Source organism: Rhinopithecus bieti, unplaced genomic scaffold (genome assembly GCF_001698545.2).
Source record: "Rhinopithecus bieti isolate Rb0 unplaced genomic scaffold, ASM169854v2 scaffold_13704, whole genome shotgun sequence".
In the NCBI taxonomy this organism is placed as follows: domain Eukaryota; kingdom Metazoa; phylum Chordata; class Mammalia; order Primates; family Cercopithecidae; genus Rhinopithecus; species Rhinopithecus bieti.
Window position 1 is genome coordinate 5346646 of NW_016808231.1, and position 23239 is coordinate 5369884.

The 23239-nt window shown below is 44.4% G+C and overlaps 1 protein-coding gene and 1 long non-coding RNA gene across 2 annotated transcripts in view; one reads left to right on the forward strand and one right to left on the reverse strand.

The window, feature by feature from the left end:
• Positions 1 to 18425, reverse strand: part of LOC108538304 (uncharacterized) — a 36271-nt gene extending 17846 nt beyond the window's left edge. The window contains exon 1 of the long non-coding RNA XR_001888042.1: positions 18239 to 18425. This is a non-coding gene — a long non-coding RNA (uncharacterized LOC108538304). The remainder of the gene's footprint in view (positions 1 to 18238) is intronic.
• Positions 18426 to 18549: 124 nt separating this feature from the next.
• The window catches only part of SLX4 (SLX4 structure-specific endonuclease subunit), a 29950-nt gene continuing 25260 nt past the window's right edge, over positions 18550 to 23239 (forward strand). Inside the window, 2 exon segments of the mRNA XM_017886270.1 lie at positions 18550 to 18623; positions 20612 to 21745. Of these exon segments, the coding sequence (XP_017741759.1) occupies positions 21340 to 21745 (406 nt within the window). The 5' untranslated portion in view covers positions 18550 to 18623; positions 20612 to 21339.

Consider the following 23239-nt stretch of genomic DNA (forward strand, 5'->3'; position numbering starts at 1 on the left):
ATAAAATGAGAAAATAACTAAACATGTTACTACAAAAAACAAGAAAGAAAGAAAAAAGAAAACCTACAAAACTCCAGCTAAACACAAAAGAAGACAATAATGCAGGTAATGAGAGATTTTAAAATCCATGGCCGGGTGCAGTGGCTCATGCCTGTAATCCCAGCACTTTGGGAAGCCAAGGTGGGTGGATCACCTGAGGTCAGGAGTTCAAGACCAGCCTGGCCAACATGGCAAAACCCCATCGTTACTAAAAATACAAAAATTATTCAGGCATGGTGGCATATGCCTATAATCCTGCTACTAGGGGAGCTGAAGCAGGAGGATCCCTTGAACCTGGGAGGCAGAGGTTGCAGTGACCTAAGATCGTGCCACTGCACTCCAGACTGGGCAACAGAGCGACACTCCATCTCAATTAAAAAAAAACCCTATAAGGTGGCCGGGCATGGTGGCTCATGCCTGCAATCTCAGCACTTTGGGAGGCCGAGGCAGGTGGATCACCTGAGGTAAGGAGTTGGAGACCAGCCTGGCCAATATGGTGAAACCTTTCTCTACTAAAAATACAAAAATTAGCTGGGCGTGGTGGCAGGCACTTGTAGTCCCAGCTACTAGGGAGGCTGAGGCAGAAGAATTGCTTGAATCTGGGAGGCAGAGGTTGCAGTGAGTCGAGATTGCCACTGCACTCCAGCCTGGGCAACAGAGCAAGACTCTGTCTCAAAAACAAAACAAACAAACACAAAAAATTAGCTGGGTGTGGTGGCACATGCCTGTAGTCCCAGCTACTTGGGAAGCTGAGGCAGGAGAATCGCTTGAACTTGGGAGGCGGAGGTTGCAGTGAGCCAAGACTGTGCCACTGCACTCCAGCCTGGGTGACAGAGCAAGACTCCCTCTCTAAAAAAATAAATAAATAAAATCCTATAAGGTACATAGAAAAGAAACAGCAAAATGACATACGTCTTTCCTGATCAGTAACTAAGTGTAAATGGATTAAACTCTCCCACCAGAAGACAGAGATTAGCAGCATGGAAGAAAACTACATTACTCAATTATATGCCATCTATAAGAAACTTACTTTTTTATATTTACTTTTATTTTTTAGAGAAACAGGGTCTCCCTATGTTGCTCAGGCTAGATTTGAACTCTCGGGCTTAAGCAATGCTCCTGCCTCAGCCTCCCAAGTAACTGGGACTACAGAAAAGAATCACTTTAGATCCAAAGACACAAATAGATTGAAAGTCAAAGGATGGAAAAACATATTCCATGCAAACAGTAACTGAACGAGAGCAGGGCTATATTACTGTAAGACAAAAGAGACTTTAAATAAAAAAATAAGAGATTAAAAAAAGGACATTATGGCGGGCGCGGTGGCTTCACGCCTGTAACCCACCAGCACTTTGGAAGGCCGAGGACGGCAGATCACAAAGGTCAGGAGATCGAGACCACGGTGGAAACCCGTCTCCTACTAAAATAACAGAAAACTAGCCGGGCGCGGTGGCGGACTCCTGTAGTCCCAGCACTCAGGAGGCTGAGGCAGGTAGAATGGCGTGACCTCGGGAGGTCGGAGCTTGCAGTGAGCCGAGATCACGCCACTGCACTCCCGCTGGGGACCAGAGCGAGACTCTGTCTCAAAAAAAAAAAAAAAGAAAAAAAAAGGACATTATATAAAGGTTCAATACAGCAAGAAGATAAAATTATAAACAGATTGCACCTAATAACAGACCATCAAAATATATAAAGCAAAACTGACAGAATTGAAGGGAGAAATAACCAGGAACAGTGGCTCATGCCCGTAATCCTAGACTTTGGGAGACTGAGGTGGGCAGACTGCCTGAGCTTTGGAGTTCAAGGCTAGCCTGGGCAACATGGAGAAAACCTGTCTCTACAAAAAAGTACAAAAATGAGCCAGGTGTGGTGGTGTGGGCCTGTAGTCTCAGTTACTTGGGGCGCTGAGGTGGGAGGATCGCTTTGAGACTGGGAGGTCGAGGCTGCAGTGAGCTGTGATCGTGCAACTGCACTCCAGTCTGAGTAACAAAGTGAGACCCCGTCTCAAAAACAACAACAACAAAAACAACAAAAAACAAAACAACAACAACCCCCCCACCCCACACATAAAACAAAAACAAACAAGGGCTGCGTGTGGTGGCTCATGCCTGTAAACCAGCACTTTGGGAAGCCGAGGTGGGCGGATCACCTGAGGTTTGAGACCAGCCTGGCTAACATGGTAAAACCTCATCTCCACTAAAATAAAAATACAAAAATTAGCCGGGCATGGTGGCGGGTGCCTGTAGCCCCAGCTACTCAGGGGGCTGAAGCAGGAGAGTCACTTGAACCCAGGAAGCGGAGGTTGCAGTGAGCCAAGATTGTGCCACTGCACTGCAGCCTGGGCAACAGAGCAAGACTTTGTTTTAAAAACAAACAAATTTAAAAGCCCCTACCAAGACTAAATCACAAAGAAACAGAAAATCTGAACAGATTTGTAACTAGTAAGCAGACTGAATCAATAATCAAAAATCTCCTAACTAAGAAAAATCCTGGACCTGAAGGCTTCAATGATTAATTCACCAAACACTGAAACAACAATTAGTACCAATCCTTCTCAAAACTTTTCCAAAAAAGTGGAGGGTAAGAAATACTTCCTAATTCATCCTAAGAGGCCAGTATTGCTATTATATCTGAACCAGGCATTCAATAAAAGAAAACTACAGACTAATATCCCTTACACACATTGATGCAAAAATCCTTTACAAACACTAGCAAACTGAATACAGTAGCATTTTAGAAGGATTATATACCACAACCAAGTGAGATTTATTCCTGGAATGCATGGATGGTCCAACCTACAAAATTCAATGTAACACACCACATTAATGGAATAATGGGAAACACATAATATCATCTCAATTGCTGCAGAAAAGGCATGTGACAAAATCTAACACCCTCTCATAATGAAGACATTCAACAAACTAAAAGTACAAGGGAAATAACTCAACATAAAGCCATATTTGAAAAACCTACATTGTTAAACCTGAGAAAGCTTATTACAATTTTTTTTTTTTTTTTTTTTTTGAGACGGGGTCTTGCTGTGTCACGCAGGCTGGAGCGCAGTGTTGCAATCTCGGCTCACTGCAACCTCTGCCTCCTGGTTCAAGCAATTCTCCTGCCTCAGCCTCCCAAGTAGCTGGGATTACAGGCGCCCACCATCACACCTGGCAAATTTTTGTATTTTTAGTAGCGATGGGGTTTTACCATGTTTTACCATGTTGGCTACTCTCAAAGTCCTGACCTCAGCTGATCTGCCTGCCTCGGCCTCCCAAAGTGCTGGGATTACAGAGGCATGAGCCACCATGCCTGGCCTAAAAGTTTTAAAGGAAAAAAAACAGAAATGCACATTGAACATCATACTCAATAGTGAATGACTAAAAAATTTTCTTCTAAGATGAGAACATTCACCTTTACCACTACTATTTAACCTCCTACTGGAAGTTCTAGCCATAGCAATTAAGAAAAAAATATATATCCAAATTGGAAAGGAAGAAGTAAAATTATCTCAATTCACAGAAAAACTAGGCCAAAAGATTACACACAAAAAATACAATAAGAGAATCAGCAAAGCAGCATGATACAAAGTCAGCACACAAAAATCATTTGCATTTCTATATACTAACAAGGAACAATTTGAAAAGGAAATTATAAAAACAATCCCACTTATAATAGCATTAAAAAGAATAAAATACTTAGGAATTTTAACCAAGGAGGTAAAAGACTCATACAATGAAAACTACAAAACATCGCTGAAAGAAATTAATGAAGATATAATTAAGGAAAAATATCACACTTTCATGGGTTGGACCACATTGTTAAGACAAAATATTGTAATATTGTTAAGATGTCAATACTCCCAAAAATGAGCTACTGATTCATATGTAAACTGAAGCAAAATCCCAATGACTTTATTTTTTTTTTTTTCAGAAATAGAAAATACATGCTGAAATTCATATGGAATCTCCAGGGACCCCGAGAGCCAACACCATGTTGAAAAGAAAACAGGGCCGGGCGCGGTGGCTCAAGCCTCTAATCCCAGCACTTTGGGAGGCCGAGACAGGTGGATCACGAGGTCAGGAGATCAAGACCATCCTGGCTAACACGGTGAAACCCCCGTCTCTACTAAAAAATACACACAAAAAAAACTAGCTGGGCAAGGTGGCGGGCGCCTGTAGTCCCAGCTACTCGGGAGGCTGAGGCAGGAGAATGGCGTGAACCCGGGAGGCAGAGCTTGCAGTGAGCCGAGATCCTGCCACTGCACTCCAGCCTGGGTGACAAAGCGAGACTCCGTCTCAAAAAAAAAAAAAAAAAGAAAAGAAAACAGACTCAGGATTCACACTTCCTGATTTCAAAACTTACTAACAAACTGCAGTAATCACAACAATATGGTACTGGCAGGAAGACAGACATATAGACCATTGGAATAGAATTGACAGCCCAGCAATAAACCCTGGCATGCATGGTCAAATGATTTTGACAAGGGTGCCAAGACCATTCAGTGGGGAAAAGACAGTCTTTTAAATAAATATTGCTGAGAAAACTGGACATCCACATGCAAAAGAACATGGATATCATATCAAAGGCATAGGAAACAAAAGAAAACACAGATAAGCCAGGCGCATTGGCTCATGCAACGCTTTGGGAGATTGAGGTGGAAGGATCACTTGAGCCCAGGAGTTCCAAACCAGCCTGAGCAACATAGTGAGACCTTGTCTACATAGAAAAATTAAAAAAAATTAGCCAGCCCTGGTGGCACACACCTGTAGTCCCATACTCGGGAGGTTTAGGTGGGAGGATGGTTTGAGCTAGAGTTCAATGCTGCAGTGAGCCATGATCATGCTGCTGCACTCCAGCCTGGGTGACAGAGCGAGACCCTGTCTCAAAAAAAAAAAAAAAAAAAGAAATACAAAAAAGATATGTCATGCAAACACTAATCAAAAGACTGCTGGAGTGGCTATATTAATGTCAAACAAGCAAAGTAGACTTCATAGCAAAGAAAATTACCAGTGATAAAGAGGGTGGAGTGCAGCAGCTCATGCCTGTAATCTCAGCACTTGGCCAAAATGGGAGCATCACTTGAGGCTAGGAGTTTCAGACCAGCACGGGCAACATAGAGAGACCCTGTCTCTACCAAAGAAAAAAAATTTAGACAGGCACGGTGGCATGTGCCTGTGGTCCCAGCTCAGAAGACTGAGACAGGAGAATCGCCGGAGCTCAGAAGTTCAAAGCTGCAGTGAGTTCTGATCACATCACTGCGCTCCAGCCTGGGTGACACAGCAAGACCCTGTCTCTAAAAAACATAAAATAAGTAAAAGAGGGTTATTACATAATGACAAAAAGGTCAATTCATCAAGACACCATAATCCTAAGTGTATATGCATCTAACAAGAGATTCAAAATACATGAAAGAAAAACTGACAAATGTAGAACAGACAAATCCCTTATCAGAGCTGGAGACTTCAACACTTCTCAATACGTAGAACCAGTAGACAGAAAATCGGCAACCTGAACACCACCATCAACCAACTGGATCTAACTGACATGCAGAGGACACTCCACCTAACAGAAAAATATATAGTGTTTTCAAGTGTCCAGGTTTGAAGCATTCAAGACAGACTATATTCTAAGCCATAAAAGTCACAAAACAAATTTTTAAAAATTGAAATCATATAAAGTGTGATCTCTGACCATAACGGAATTAAACTAGAAAATTAAACTAGAAACTAGTAACAGAAAAATGAGGGAATTCTCCAAACACTTGATATTAAGCAACATACTTCTAAATAACCATGGCTCAAAAAGGAAGTTCTTACCACACTAGCTATTGTCTAGCAGTTGTCTTTATTTTATTCATGCTGCTGAGTTTAGTGATCATTCACTGTGGTTTAATTTGCATTTTCTTTGATTAATTTGCATTTTTTTTTAGGATTTCTTAATAGTCCTTTGTTATTGTACATATACTAGTCTGTGCACATCACACATATTTTCTAGTCTGTGACATCTTTACACCCTTTTTTGAGACAGGGTCTTGCTCTGCTGCCCAGACTGGAGTACATTGGCAGAATCAAGGCTCACTGTAGCCTTGGCCTCTCAGGCTCAAGCAATTCTCCCACCTCAGCTTCCAGAGTAGCTGGGACTACAGGCACATGCCCCTACACCTGGTTAATTTTTAAATTTTTCGTACAGACGGGGTCTCACTATGTTGCCCAGGCTGATCACAAACTCCTGGGCTCAAGTGATCCTTCTGCCTCGGCCTCCTGAAGTGTTGGGATTACAGGCATGAGCCACCATGCCCAGCCCTTTACACCCTCTTAATGGTGCCTTATAAAGGTTCTTAATTTTAACGTCATAGAATTTGTCACTTCTTTACGGTTAGTGGCTTGTGTCCCTGTTTAAGAATCTTTTGCGGCCCAGCGCGGTGGCTCAAGCCTGTAATCGCAGCACTTTGGGAGGCCGAGGCGGGTGTATCACGAGGTCAGGAGATCGAGACCATCCTGGCTAACACGGTGAAACCCCGTCTCTACTAACAAATACAAAAAACTAGCCGGGCGAGGTGGCAGGCACCTGTAGTCCCAGCTACTCGGGAGGTTGAGGCAGGAGAATGGCGTGAACCCGGGAGCGGAGCTTGCAGTGAGCTGAGATCCGGCCACTGCACTCCAGCCTGGGCGACAGAACAAGACCCCCACTCAAAAAAAAAAAGAGAATTTTTTGCCTACCCCAAAGTCATGAAGATTTCCTCCTATGCCTTTTTTAGCACCTTTATTCTGTATTGGCTATTTCATTTATTTTTTTGACACAGGGTCTTGCTCTGTTGCCCAGTCTGGAGTGTGGAAGTATGATTATGACTCACTGCAGCCTTGACCTCCTGGGCTCAAGTGATCCCATTTCAGCCTACTGAGTAGCTGGGACTACAGGCACGTGCTACCATGCTAGCTTATTTAAACAATTTTTTTTTTTTGTAGCATTGGGTTTCACTACACTGCCCCTGCTGGCCTTGAACCACTGGGCTCAGGCAATTCTCCTTTCTCAGTCTCCCAAGTTTCAGGGACTATAGGAATATATCACCATGCCTAGACCCATTTTTTTTTTTTTTTTTTTTTTTTTTTTTACAGACAGAGTCTCACTTTGTCACCCAGGCTGGAATGCAGTGGCGCGATCTCGGCTCACTGTAACCCCTGCCTCCAGGGCTCAAACAATTCTCCTGCCTCAGCCTCCCAAGTAGCTGAGATTACAGGCATGCACCACCACACCAGGCTAACTTTCGTATTTTAGTTAAGACAGGGTTTCACCATGTTGGCCAGGCTGGTCTCGAACTCCTAACCAGCCTGGTTATTAGGGTGGTGATCCACCCACCTAGGCCTCCCAAAGTGCTGCGATTACAAGAGTGAGCCACTGCCCCCGCCCCCATTAGGTTTTAGTAAGAAAACTTGCAGGCTGGGCATGGTGGCTCACACCTGTAATCTCAAACTGTGAGAGGCTGGGGCAGGCAATCACTTGAGCCCAGTTCGAGATCAGCCTGGGCAACATGGCAAAACCCTATCTCTACTAAAAATAAAAAAAAAAAAAAAAAAAAAAAAAAAATTAGCCAGGCGTGGTGGCACAAAACTGTATTCTCAGCTACAGACACAGAATATAGGCTGAGGTGGGAGGACTGTTTGAGCCTGAGAGGCGGAGGCTGCAGTGACCCAAGATCCCGTTACTGTACTCCAGCCTGGGTGAAAACAAAGTAAGACTCCATTTCAAAAAAAAAAAGAGAGAGAAAAAGGAAAAAAATTGCAAAAAAATTGTTACACAATGTTTGCTGGTTTAGGCCACCACTGGGAATGGCTGTCTGTCTAGATGTTCGGATGCTGGGCACAGTCTGCCCAGTCGGACTGCTCCATGTGGAGTACACAGTGGCTGCTAGATTCAAGGTCTTACAGGAATCAGCCACCATGGACTCAGCCGGGGCAGCAAGAGCATTCTGACAGGTTAGAGCTCGGCACGAGGGACACTAATTCAGTGCCTAGAGCACCACCAGGCACCTTACGCAGCTGGTCAATAAAAATTTTAATGTAAAAATAAAACTCTACAAGAAAACATGAGGAAAATTACTTTCTAATCTCAAAGTAGAGAAGACCTCGCTAACTAAGGACACAAAAGCCACTAAACCATTTTTTGTGAGACAGAGTCTCGCTCTGTTGCCCAGGCTGGAGGGCAGTGGCAGTCTAGGGTGACTGAAACCTCCACCTCCTGGGTTCAAGCGATTCTCCTGCCTCAGCTTCCTGAGTAGCTGGGATTACAAGCGTGCACCACCACACCCAGCTAATTTTTGTATTTTTAGTGGAGACACGGTTTCACCATATTGGCCAGGCTGGTCTTAATCTCCTGACCTCAAATGATCTGCCTGCCTTGACTTCCCAAAGTGCTGCGATTACAGGTAGTGAGCCACCACACCTGGCCTCCATACTGTTTTCTATATAGAGGTTATACTAATTTACATTCCCATCAACAGCATATAAGCATTCCCTTTTCTGTGCATCCATGCCAACATCTGTTGTTTTCTGACTTTCTAATAATAGCCATTCTGACCGGTGTAAGACGGTATCTCACTGTGGTTTTGATTTGCATTTCTCTGATGATTAGTGATGTTGCGCACTTTCTCATGTTTGTTTGCCGCTTGTAAGTCTTCATTTGAGAAGTATCTGTTCTCGTCCTTTGCCTACTTTCTCTCCAATTCTGGCCTCAAGTGATCCTCCTGCCTCAGCATCCCGAAGTGCTGGGATTACAGTTGTTAGCCACCACACCCAGCCTTTGCTCACTTACTAATGGTTTTTTTTTTTCTTGTTGAGATCCTTGTAGATACTAGGTATTAGTCCTTTGCCAGAGGCTTTATTTGCAAATATTTTCTCCCATTCTATAGGTTGTCTATTTACTCTGTTATTTCTTTTGCTGTGTAGAATTTTTTTCATTTAATTAAGTCCCATTTGCCTATTTTTCTTCTTGTTGCATTTGCTTTTGAGGTCTGAGTCATATATTCTTTTGCCTAGGCTAATATCCAAAAGAGTTTTTCCTAGGTTTTCTTCTAAGATCTTTAAAGTTTCAGGTCTTATGTTTAAGTCTTTAATTCACTTTGAGTTAATTTTTGTATGTGGTGAGGGGTATAGCTTCATTTTTCTATATATGGTTAGCCAATTTTCCCAGCACTATTTATTGAATAGGGTGTCCTTCCCCCACTGCCTATTTGTCAACTTTATTGAAGATCAGTTGGTTGTAGGCAAGTGGCATTACTTCTGGGTTCTCTATTCTGTCCCACTGATTTATGATACAAAAATATGTACAAGTACCATGCTGTTTTAGTTACTGCATGAGTAGCTAGGACCACAGGTGTGCACCACCATGCTCAGCTAATTTTTTTTGGGGGGGGGAAGGGGGCAGGTACATTAGAGATGGAGTCTTACTATGTTGCCCAGGCTGGTCTCAAGCAATCTTTTCCCCCCACTCTCCCAAAGGAGGCCTTGTAGTATAATTTCAAGTCAGGTAATGTGATGCCTCCAGCTTTGAAGAACCTTTGTTCATTACAAGACATCATTAAGAGAATGTAAAGGTGAGCCAAACACTGGAAGAAGGTATGTACATAAAAGTCAATTTGATTACAAAAAAACTGTAAAGCTCTACGTGGAAAAAAATTTATTAAAAATCAAAGACAAGCTGGGTACAGCAGCACATAGCCGCTATTTGGGAGGCTGAAATAGGGGGATCACTTGAGCCAAGGAGTTCAAGTCTAGCCTGGGCAACAGGTGAGACTCCATCTCAAAAAAAAAAAAAAAAATTTTTTTTAAGTCAAAGACAAATGATAAAACTGGGAAAAGTATTTGTAACATTGTAACACTATGATCCATTTCCATAATATAGAGTTCTTACAAATCAATAGGAAAAAGATGAATCACACAATCTTACAAATCAATAGGAAAAAGATTAATCACACAATCTAAAAGCATGCAAAGCCCACAAACATGAGGTCATAGGTAAACGAGTAGCTTTTAATCATGTGAACAACATACTTGTTTCCTCAACGAAAGAAACGTAAAATAAAGCTACAAGACACCAATTTTTAACCGCTGAAATAGTAAAAGAACAAAATGTTTCATGATATATTCTGTGAGTGTGGATTATGAATAAAAAGACATTCATTGTTAATGGAATGGAAACTGATTCAGCCTCCATTTTTTTTTTTTTTTTTTTTTTTTTTTTTTTTTTGAGACTGAGTCTTGCTCTGTCACCTAGGCTGCAGTGCAGTGTTGTGATCTTGGCTCACTGTAACCTCCACCTTCCAGGGTAAAGCGATTCTCCTGCCTCAGTCTTCCGAGTAGCTGGAATTACAGGGGTGCGCCACCACGCCCAGTTAATTTTATATTTTTAGTAAAGACGGGGTTTCAACATGTTGGCCAGGCTGGTCTTAAACTCCTGACCTCAAGTGATCTACCCGCTTCAGTCTCCCAAAGTGCTGGGATTACAGGCATAAGCCACTGCACCCAGCCAATTCGGCTACTTTAGGAGGTAACTGTGTACACCCAAAAACAGTCTGATTCACCCATATCCATTGACCCAGCAATTCCACTTATGTCACAGGAATATCCTACAAATATATGTGCAAATCTGCATAAAAGTATATACAAGTATGTTCAATGCACCATTAGCCACTGTAGAAGGAAATGAAAGCAATCTAATGTCCCTTGATAGTTGACATAATAAAGTATGAATATATCCAAATGATGACATATAAGACTGCTAAATAGAATGATAGATTTATATGCAATAAGGAAAAATCTCCAAGATAGTTCATTAAGTTGCAAAAACGAGGTTCAGAACAATGGGTAAAATGTGCTACTGTTTATTTACACTGGGAAAAGCAGAGATATATGTTAATATATATTTGTATGTGCACAGAATTATCTGGAATATTTCAAGAAGCCTCTGAGGAGGGAGTTTGGAGGTCAGGGGGCCAGAAGTAGGACGGAATTTTTGTACCCTTGTGAAGCTCCTGGAAAAAAAATTAACAATGTACAGGTATTTTTTTCTAAAACAGGTAAACCAGGCAAGAGCAATGGCTCATGCCTGTAAACCCAGCACTTTGGGAGGCAGGAGGATCACCTGAGGCTAAGAGTTTAAGATCAGCCTGGGCAACATAGCAAGACCCCCATCTCTACAAAAATTTTTAAAAGTCAGTTGGGTGTGGTGGCACACGCTTGTACTCTTGGTTACTTGGGAGACTGAGGCCGGAGGATTGTCTGAGCCCAAGAGTTCGAGTCTATGCTCGTGCCACTGCATTCCAGCCTGGATGACAGCAAAACCCTGTCTCTAAAAAAAATAAAAAATAGGCCAGGCACAGTGGCTCACACCTGTAATCCCAACACTTTGGGAGGCTGAGGCGGGCGGATCATGAGGTCAGGAAATTGAGATCATCCTGGCTAACACAGTGAAACCCTGTCTCTACTAAAAACACAAAAAATTAGCGGGGCGTGGTGGCGGGCGCCTGTAGTCCCAGCTACTCAGGAGGCTGAGGCAGGAGAACGGCATTAACCTGGGAGGCGGAGCTTGCAGTGAGCTGAGATTGCGCCACTGCACTCCAGCCTGGGTGACAGAGCAAGACTCCGTCTCAAAAAAAAAAAAACTTTTTTAGTTCTTTTGGACGTATCTTTAGAAGTGGAATTGCTGGATCATATCATTTTATCTTTAGCTTGTTCAGGAACCTCAAACTCTTTCCCACAGCAGCTGCACCATTTTACATTCCCTCCAGCAACGGATCAGAGTTCTAACTTCTTTACATCCTCACCAATACTTATTTTTATTTTTTAAATTTTTTTTAGGAAATGGCTGTCCTACTGGCCATGAAGCAATATCTCACTGTTGTTTCAATCTGTACTTCTCTAATGATTCATGATGCTGATCATGTTTTCACGTGCCTGTTGGCATCTGCCATTCTTTGGAATGTCTATTCAAGTCCCATGTCCTTTTTTTTTTTTTTGTCTTGGCTTCTTCACAGGACAAGTTCTACCATGCACATTTTCTGAGTTGTCCTTTCATTGAGTTGTAAAAGTTCTTTCTATATTGTGCTACTAGATTGTCTTAGTCCATTTGGGTTGCTCTTACAAAATACCGTAAGACTGGGTGGCTAATAAACAACAGAAATTCTCTGCTCTGGAGTCTGGGAAGTCCAAGATCAAGGTGTTAGCAGACTTTGTCTGGTGAAGGCCCACTTCCTCAGATGGAAGAAGGGGCAGGGGGTTTCTCTCTTGGGCCTCTTTTTTTAAAAAAATTTTTGTAGAGATGGAGTCTCATCTTGCTGCCCAGGATGGTCTCAAACTCCTGGGCCCAAGCAATCCTCCCGCCTCGGCCTCCCAAAGTGCTGGGATCACAGGCATGAGCCACCACACCTGGCCACAGAGGTCTCTTTTGTAAGAGCACTAATCCTATCACCTTACGGGTAAGGACTTCACATATGAATTGGGTGACAGGAGACATAAACATTCAGACAGCAGCATAGACTCTTGTCAGGTATATGATTAACACATATCTCCCATTCTGTGGGTTATCTTCTTATTTTCTTGATAGTATACTTTAACACACACAAGTTTTTAATTTTGATGAAGTCCAATTCATTATTTGTTGTTGTTTCTGCTTTTAGTGTCTAGTGTTGTTTCTGCTTTTAGTGTTTCTGCTTTTAGACATCTAGAGTCTACTGCCAACTCCAAGGTCATAAAGATTTAATCCTTGTATTCTTCTTCTTTTTTTTTTTTTTTGAGATGGAGTTTCACTCCTGTTGCTCAGGCTAGAGTGCACTGGTGCGATCTTGACTCACCGCAACCTCTGCCTCCTGGGTTCAAGCGATTCTCCTGCCTCAGCCTCCCGAGTAGCTGGGATTACAGGCACACGCCACCAGGCTCGGCTAATTTTGTATTTTTAGTAGAGATGCGGTTTCACCATGATGGTCAGGCTGGTCTCAAACTCCTGACCTCTGGTGATGCCAAAAGTGCTGGGATTACAGGGGTGAGCCACCACACCCAGCCTACCCTTGTATTCTTCTAAGAGGTTTATAGTTTTCACTCTTACATTGGTCTTTGATCCATTCTAAGTTAATATTTGTACATGGTATGAGGTAAGGGTCTAACTTCATTCTTTTGCATGTGATATCCTGTTATCCCAACTCCACTTGTGGAAGACACTATTCTTTCACCATTGACTAGTCTTGGCATCCTTGACAAAAATCAATTGCTCATAAATGTAGGTGTTTATTTCTAGACTCTCACTTTTCTTCCACTGACCCATATGCCTATCCTTATGCTAGTACAGTACCACACAGTCTTGATTACTATCGCTTATAATAAGTTTTGATATAAGGAAGTATTTCTTGAAAAAGAACAAAGAGGCTGTTAGGGTTTTGGGTATTAGGAGCCCCTTGCAATTCCATATGAATTTATTTTATTTAATTAATTTATTTATTTACTTCAGACAGAGTCTCACTCTATCACCAGGCTGGAATGCAGTGTTGTGATCTTGGTTCACTGCAACCTCCATCTCCTGGGTTCAAGGGATTCTCCTGCCTCAGCCTTCCAAGTAGCTGGGACTACAGGCACCCACTACCACGCCTAGCTGACTTTTGTATTTTTAGTAGAAACGGGGTTTCACCATGTTGGCCAGGCTGGTCTCGAACTCCTGACCTCAAGTGATCTACCTTCCTCGGCCTCCCAAAATGCTGGGATTACAGGTGTGAGCCACCACACCCGGCCAATTCCATATGAATTTTAACATCAGTTTTTCCACTTCTGCAAAAAAATTAAAAGGTTGTTGGGATTTTGATAGGGATTATGCTGGTAGATACTTTGGGGGTTGTTTTGCTGTCTTAAATCTCCCTTAAATTTGTCTAGCAGAATAGACAGAGCAAACTCACACAAAGGCAGCAGTGGCAGGCAGCACACTAAGAGAAATGCAGTGTAACTCATCTCGAATAACTTTTGTATACTTATACATGTAAAAACAGTTATTTCCTCTCCTGATTTCAACAATTTTAGCAGTCTAGAAAATGTGAATATACAACAGTAAATGAAAGTTAACATGACCAAAGAACTGAGGAGACAATTCTTTCCTTGTTCAACCTGCCATCTCCCCAACCCCTGTCAAGATAAATGAGTGGGAGGTGGACAGGTTATGACTTCACAATTTATAATCAAACCACAGACCTGGGATAAGGGCCCTTCAATTCATCCTCCGAACTGTGTAAAACATTAACTCTGTGGGAGATGCCAGAAGCTTTTAAAAAGGAAATATTCCAGGAGGGTAAGGACGTTATAATCACAAGTATCTTCAACCTTTGCCTTTTTCCCCTGAACCCCAAAATTACCGACTCCTACGAACTGGGAAAACAGCACATCTATTTGGAGTACCACCATTTTCCCATGTACTTCTGCATCCATTTTCTCTTTCAGATAAATCCTGTAAAGTTAACCAAACACAAGGACTGTCTGCACCTTTTAATATCTGGTATCATCTTTCATCTCCCTGGTTGTTTTGACAGTGCAGTGGGTTTCCACCTCAAATGCTGACAGGGAACGCACAATACTATTCCTACTGAAATAACATCCATCTAGTAACACTGTTTCTCAACACTGCCCCTCAACTTAGTCACACTGCGTGACTTCTGACTAACAGCATGAACCCCAGGGCTTCTGCCAGAGTTAACAGTCACAATAGGGTCTAGGACAAGGCAGCTCCCATTGTTCACCTTGGGCCCCAAGAAGCAGCTGCCCCATTTATGGATGGCTCTGTTCCTTGAAGGGAGGAATTTATGTATAATTCAAAATCCCATGCACCACCCTGACCCAGGTCTTGGCATCACTCCTATACTTAGCCTACAGTGTTCAGCTGGTGCTGGTTAAATGCAGCGCTTCACAATCTTGAGAACATCAGAATCATCTGTGAAACTTTCAAAAGCCACAGGTTGAAAGATTTACTCAGTAGGCCTTAGAGTAGTGTCCCTGACTTTCCAATTAAAAAAAAATTCCACAGGTGACTCAGTTGAGAATCTCAGGTTTAAGAAAATTCTCTTCTCTAAACCACACTTCAACTAATTTATTTTACGTAAATAAATAATACAGCCAGATTTGGGGTTGGGGGAGGGAGGTAGAAGAGACTTTCTTCACTAGGCCTTTAAGAGATTTAAATCCTAAATAGGAAACAGGCACTTCATTTTCAGTCTGACGGGAAAAAAATAATTTCTACCATGACAACTATTCTTCATATCATCCCAGCCATATCCATGTTTATTAGCTGTTTAAAAAATTTTTCTGTATTTTATGATATTTTGAAATCTTAAAAATCTTGCTGGCAGGGAGACCGCCTCTCCCAGGGCTAATTCCTCAAGGGAGTAAACAGCTTACTTGGGAGCATGCGTCTCACAGGCACCTCAACCCCCCTTGTATCTACCTCGCACACACCAAGCCAGTATGTCTCCTGCCCTGAATCATCCATGGCCAGGTACCAAGCAACCAGAGACCACCCAAAGGCAAAGCCTGATGGAATTATTTAAATTATCCAATCCTAAAATGTTTACTCCGCCCTGACTTGCTATTCCTGAGGAACCCCATGAAGGCTCTGGCCTAGACTTTCTCCTTGTTCCTACCTTTTCCTCCTAACCAAAAGTTGATGCCTCCCTTGTGGCTCTGAATGTGGTGGCATGCCTCCTTTTCTTGAGAAATGTAAGTAAGAAATGGTTTCAGGCCGGGCGCGATTGCTCACGCCAGTAATCCCAGCCCTTTGGGAGGTCTAGGCAGGAAGATCGCCTGAGGTCAGGAGTTCGAGACCAGCCTGCCCAACCTGGTGAAACCCCATCTCTACTAAAAATACAAAAAATTACACCAGGTGCGGTGGTTCACGCCTGTAATCCCAGCACTCTGGGAGGCCAAGGCGGGCAAATCACGAGGTCAGGAGATCGAGACCGTCCTGGCTAACACAGCGAAACCCCGTCTCTACTAAAAATACAAAAAATTAGCCGGGCATGGTGGCGGGCACCTGTACTCCCAGGTATTCGGGAGGCTGCGGCAGGAGAATGGTGTGAACCCAGGAGGCAGAGCTTGCAGTGAGCCGAGATCGCACCAGTGTATTCCAGTCTGGGAGACAGAGCTAGACTTTGTCTCAAAAAAAAAAAAAAAAAAAAAAAAAATTAGCTGGGTGCGGTTGTGGGCGCCTGTAATCCCAGCTATATGGGAGGCTGAAGCAGGAGAATCATTCTGGGGAGGTGGAGGTTGCACACACCACTGTGCTCCAGCCTGGGCAACAAGAGCCCAACTCCGTCGAGAAGCAAGGGAAGCAAGGGAAGGATGGAATGGAGGAAGGAAGGAGGAAGGGCAGAAGGAGGAAGGAGGAAGGGAGGAAGGAAGGAAGGAATTATTTCAACAGCAATGGCCTCTCCACGTTGTCACTCCGTCTCCTCTATAAAGTCCCAAGACACCCTGCCCTACCCATGCCTCTGGGCTGCTTATTCTTACTCTGTCTACTTTATCCAACTGGAAGCTGTATTACAAACAAACTTAGATTTCCAAGCCATAGAGCAAGTAAACACCTCCTACATCCTTCATCAAGGAAAACCTCTTGGAAGGTTTTGAAGCTCAACATTCAGAATTGAATGTAGTCTTACCCAGTAATACCACTCCTAGAACACAAAAACTTGTGCTAAGAACACCAATGTTCATAGTAGCATTATTTCTAACAGCCAAAAAGTAAAAACATCCATATGCCCATCACCTAATAAATGGATAAACAAAACATGATCTATCCATACACGTGATTATGTAGCCATGAAAAGGCATGAAGTACTCATTCATGCTACATGGATGAACCTTGAAAACATGCTTAATAAAAGCCCAGCAGAAAAGGCCAAGTATCACATCATTCCATTTACATAAAATGTACTGCACTCAATAGGCAAAACCACAGAGACAGAAGGCCGATTAGTGATTGCCAGGAGATGGAGTCAGGGGAATTGGGGAGTGACTACTAATGGGTATGGTAGGTTCCATTTGGGGTTTTACAACATTCTGGAATCAACGATGATGGCTGCAAATCCTGTTAATGTACTGAAAACCACTGAATGTATACTTCAAGTGTGAATTTTGTGATATTTGTGTCTTTTAAAAAACATATTGTTTGCCCTGCAAACGGATTCCTTTACACTTCTCCTGTGTTATTTCAGTGACTGGAAGCACACTACTCAGATGCTAAGGCCAGAAACCGGCAAATCGTTAACAATTGGGTCATGACTACGCTCACTATTTCTCCATGCTTTTCGCTCCACTTCCTAACTCGGGCCGCCCTCACTTTTCATCTAGATTATGTAATAGCCTCCTAATGGGTGTCCTGCCCTCATCTGTTCTCACTGTAATTAGACCTTTAAAAAACACAATCTTACGCCGGGCGTGGCGGCTCACACCCGTAATCTCGGCGCTTTGGGAAGCAGAAGCGGGAGAATCTCTTGAGGCCAGGGTTCGAGACTAGCCTGGGCAACATAGTGAGCCCTCCCGTCTCTACTTTAAAAAAAAAAAAAAAAAAAAAAAAAAAAAGCCAGGAGCGGTGGCTCACGCCTGTAATCCCAACACTTTGGGAGGCCGAGGCGGGCGAATCACCTGAGGTCAGGAGTTGGAGACCAGCCTTGGCAACACGGTGAAACCCAGTCTCTACTAAAAACACAAAAATTAGCCGGGCGTGGTGACGGGCGCCTGTAATCCCAGCTACTTGGGAAGGTAAGGCGCAAGTATCGCTCGAATCCGGGAGAGAGGTTGCAGTGAGCTGAGATAGCAGCACTGCACCCCAGCCTGGGCAACAAGAGCAAAACTCCGTCTCAAAAAACAAACAAACAACAAAAAACCTTCAATGGCTCCCGACGACCCCAAGTTGAAGCTCAAAGCCTTAATACGATTTGTAAAGTCTCTCAAATGGCAAGCCGTGGCAAACCTCTGCCACCTTTCCCTCAGGCCCTGGCTGGCTTCACCCTAGCCCTGCGGAAGAGCTCGGGCATGCCCTCCAGGCCGCTGCAGCGCGGTATAATCCCCTCTTCACGTAGCTAACCCTCCCCGACCTCCAGGCCTCGACTCTCACGCCACCCCACCTGAGAGGAAGATTCCCGGGCCCCCAGGCCAGATTTGGTGCCTCTCCCGGTTCCCCTCACCCTGTCCAGTCTCCGCTCCACAGGCAGGTATGCCCAAAGGGGGCCGCCATTGTATCCGCGAACATTTCCTGAGCGAGCTGGGGAGGAACCAGACTTTATCTCAATGCTGCCACAGTGCCCTAAACTTGCCCTAACTCTTTATTAAAACTAATAGACTCCATCTGCCGCACGCGCCGCTTCCGCCTCGCCCCGCCTCCTTCCGACCGGAAGCGCTGGCCGCCTCGCGCCGCGCCCGGAGCCGCAGAGGAAGACGGGAAGTGAGGCTGCCGCACCACCGCGCGCGCCCGCTCTGCGCCTGCGCGCAGGCAATTCTCCGCGGGGGCGCGGGCGGCGCATGCGCAGGTGCGTGAGTCTCCGTTAAGAAGGTGCCGCGGCGGCGCCGGAGGTAGGAGGAGCCGGGCTGTGGGGTTGGGAGTCTGCACCCGGGAGGTGGAGGTCCTGTCACCTCGAGCCGTTCTCGCTCTCCTTAGGGAGGAGAGCCTTTCTCTCCCGTCTCCCTCGCTGACTCCGTGGCCTCTGCAGGCCCGCAGCCCCGACGGAGAGGCAGGAGCCGCGCTCGGGTGGAGAGGGGCCGGGGCCCGCCTGGAGGGAGGAGGGTGGCTGATCTGTATCCCCACGGCGGTCTCAGTCCGGGCCAGTCCGGGGATCGGGGTTCTCCGTCTGACTTTAGTGCCGTTAGAGTCTTTGGCAGCCCTTTTCCCAGGCGGGGAATCCCTCAGCCCCTTTCCTTAGGTCGCCGGGTTGGGGGAAGCGGGAGGGTCCGCCCCTCACCGATCCATTCATTCATCCCGCTCCTGCTGTGAGCCGTGCGCTGCGGTAGGTACCAAGCGAGGAGGCACAAGTCCCCTTCCCTCTGGAAACCTGTGGGCTTGCAGGATCCTTTATGTCATTCAGTAAATATTGATCGGGCACCTATAGGAGGAGATAGACTGTTGTGAGGTTCATATCTACAGAAATGCAGAGATCAACACAGTTGTGAAGGGTGGCATTTATTCCAGCCGCTCCCCACATCCAACAGGATAAAATTCACTTTGCCTAGCCTGACCTTCCAGGCCCTTGTGAGCCGATCCCTGCCTCTCCCCGCAGCCTTTTCTCGTACACTTTTCTGTCTACTCCCATTATACCAAACTCTTTGCAATTCATGAATTCAACAAGTAGTTGGCGAGCACTTACTTCAAGTCAGGCACCGGATCAGCCAAAGAGGATTCAACGTGAAATAGATGGATCTCTACCCTCCTGAAGTGTTGAGCTTAATGGGGGACAGATAATAAGCCGATGAATAAAAATACAAGAGCGGATAGTTTGGAACGACGCTTCCTGGGTTTGATCCTAGCCCTGCCACTTTGAAAGCTGTTCCTGAACTAGCTTTGAGCCAGTTCCTTATTCTGCTTGCGCGTGTTTCCTTGCTGTAAAGAGAGGATGACAAGAGATTCCACCATATAGGTTTCTTGTAAGGATTAAATGTGTTTGACTTGTAAAACAATTGGAACAGTGCTTGGCACACAGTAAGCATTGAATAGATATTATCTGTTTCATATGATTATAACCTATGACAGATGCCATTGTGAAAACGGTGGACGATGATAGGGATGCGGATGGAGAGGGTCCATGACGGATTAGAGGACACTTCTCTGAGGGGAAGACACAGAAGAGAATGAGCCAGCCATACAACGTAGATTCTAGGTAGGGGTATTTTCAGCTCTGGAAAACAAAATGATTAATCAGATTCCTTGGACAGTGGAGATTGCATTATTGTATTTGAAAGGAATAACTTTCTGCCATTGGGTCATTCAGTTTTGATTTTTGAACCACACTAAGCATGCGCCAAAGTAAATAGCCATGCCCACAAGGCCCAACCTTTGTATAGAGGCGACATTCTAGTCATCCAGGTTTGGAGAGCCTTGCTGGGTTGAGAAGATAAGGAAAAGTAACCTTTTGTCTCCTGAGTGTTGATGAGAATATAGGGTCTCTTCCTGTCTCTTCTATTGCAGTCTTTACAGAAAGAGCCTCTTAAACAGCCAGGGGTCTTAAATCAGTGTAGGAGATAGTTTTCCTAGATGTGGGGATCATCCTGTTTCTATGGTGATTGCCTTTCATGGGGTTTGCTCCCTGAATTTCAGTTAAGAAAACACTCTCCCAAGATGCACATATTTTAATACCTGTGGAAGAACATGCTTTGACAGGTTTCTAGATCCTTCGGTCGTGATGTCTGATAGGACGGTTAGACCATGTTAACCAGGCTAGACTGAGTATTTGACAGTATTGTTACTCTGAAGACTTTTCCCTCACCCCACATGCCCTTGTCCCTCCCTGGAAGAACTGGCATAAAATGACAATGTCTGATTACACTTACATGCTTTTGGTTTTCCACAGATGTGAAATTAAGTGAACCATATATGTTTCATCATCGTGGAGATCTTGGAGAATTATCTGAGCACCAGGTTCATATGTATTCAATCTAGAGGCATCTATTAGACAACAAAACAAACACTCAATTGTAGACTTTATTTATTTATTATTATTATTTTTTGAGATAGAGTTTTGCTCGAGTTGCCCAGGTTGGAGTGCAGTGGCACGATCTTGACTCATTGCAATCTCCGTCTCCCAGGTTCAAGGGATTCTCTTGCCTCTGCCTCCCGAGTAGCTGGGATTACAGGCGTCTGCCAGCACACCTGGCCAATTTTTTGTATTTTCAGTTGAAACGAGGGTTCACCATATTGGCCAGGCTGGTCTCGAACTTCTGACCTCAGATGATCCACCCCCATCGTCCTCCAAAAGCGCTGGGATTACAAGCGTGAGCTACCGCACCCAGCCCAGTTGTGGACTTTAACAGAGGGAAGCTTTAAACATGTTTAACCACAGGCCCAATTTGAACAAAGATACTTCAATCATTATAGAGAGGAAAACAGTACTTTTTGTTCAATTGTGCAGACTCTCCAAGTATCTAATTGAGAAGTAGAGAGGAACCCTAATGAAACCGTGAGTGTGAATGAGGCTCAGCTAGGCTTCTACTTGGGTTCACTTTCTCATCTGTCTGCATGTCCTGGGATTGACCCTCGCTCCTCTGAAGACCAGCCTAAAAGCCTTAAAACTGGTCAGTGATGGATGAGTCTGATGAGGACTTTAAAGAACTCTGCGCTAGCTTTTTCCAAAGGGTGAAAAAACATGGAATCAAGGAAGTGTCAGGAGAAAGGAAGACACAAAACGCCTCCTCAAACGGCACTCAGATAAGACGCAAATTGAAAAGGACCAAACAAACTGCTACCAAGACCAAAACCCTTCAAGGCCCTGCAGAGAAGAAACCTCCATCTGGCAGCCAGGCCCCTAGGACTAAAAAGCAAGGGGTAACCAAATGGCAAGCAAGTGAACCAGCCCTCTCTGTGAATGGGGAGGCGGGTGTGCTTGCCTCTGCTCCAGATCAGCCTGTGCTCTGGGAAACAGCACAAAACACCCAGACGGGTAACCAGCAAGAACCATCGCCAAACCTTTCCAGAGAGGAAACCAGAGGTAATTTGTACTCTTTTAAACCGGGGGCTGGAAAACTTTATGGAAAGAGCCAGATTGTAAATATTTTGGTTTTGTAGGCCATACAGACTCTGTCACAACTCTGCTGTCATAGTGAGAAAGCAGGCGTGGACAATATGTAAATGAACAGGCATGGCCATATGCCAGTAAAACTTTATTTACAAAAATAGGCAGCCAGCCACATGACCATAGTTTGCTAACTCTTGGTTTATTTTAATTTTTTTTTTTTTAATTTTAAGCTTAAAAAAAATTTAGAGCTGGAGGGCTCACTATGTTGCCCAGGCTGGTCTTGAACTCCTGGGCTCAAGCAATCCTCATGCCTCAGCCTTTCAAAGTGCTGGGATTACAGGCATGAGCCACTGCACCCAGTTGACTCCTGGTTTAAACAACAGTCAAGAAAAATATAACCCCTGTGTGAATTGTTCACATGATTATGTTTGGAGTCCTCTGCTCTTTCAGAATTTCCTATGAAATTCTGTTATGTGGTTGACATGAGTTACACAAACACAATAATGTTGCTTCTCTTGTTTTCTTGAATTTATTCCAAAGTGGGTAAGTTGGACCGGGCCAGCCAATTTGGAGAGGCTGCTGAGAGGGCCGCATGAGGGCGCTGTGTGGGCTCAAGTCCCAGGAGAATCTTCAGGTTTTTTGTTTCTCTCTCAGAAGACCTTTTAATCTTTTCCTTTGTTATTGTCACTGATTTATTTACTTACTTAGTTTTTAGAGACAGGGTCTTGGTCTGTCACCCAGGCTGGAGTGCAGTGGCACTGTCATAGCTCACTGCAGCCTTGACCTCCCAGGTTCAAGCAGTCCTCTCTGCCTCAGTCTCCCGAGTAGCTGGGACCACAGGCACCCACCACCACACCTGGATAATTTTTTAACGGTTTGTTTAAAGCAGTTTTCTTGCTCTGTTGCCCTTGATATATTGAGCTATATGCTTAGTACACATTCTTCATGCAAAACTGAAAACCAGCTTTGCATGTGTAATACACCATGGGCTCTCTGAGCTCCTGAGTTGTGTTTCTAAATTTTCCTTGCCCTGACTTCCTGATCTTAAGAACCTCTCGGTAGAGTGGTGGTAGAGTCTCAGGTCGCAGAGACTGCTGGAAGGCGTCAACAGTGTTGCCTCACCAACTTTACTGGTCTCTCGTGCTCTTTTCCAGTCAAATGAAATCTATGCGTGGTTCCCCCAAAACACGTATCCATGCGCACACCTGCAGAACTGGCATACAACTTCATGGGGTTCCTGGATCCCCATTGAAGATCTGTGGATCCCAAGTTAAAGAAGAACTCATCGGGGCCAGGCGCGGTGGCTCAAGCCTGTAATCCCAGCACTTTGGGAGGCCGAGACAGGTGGATCACAAAGTCAGGAGATCGAGACCATCCTGGCTAACACAGTGAAACCCTGTCTCTACTAAAAAATACAAAAAACTAGCCAGGCGAGGTGGCGGGCGCCTGTAGTCCCAGCTACTCGGG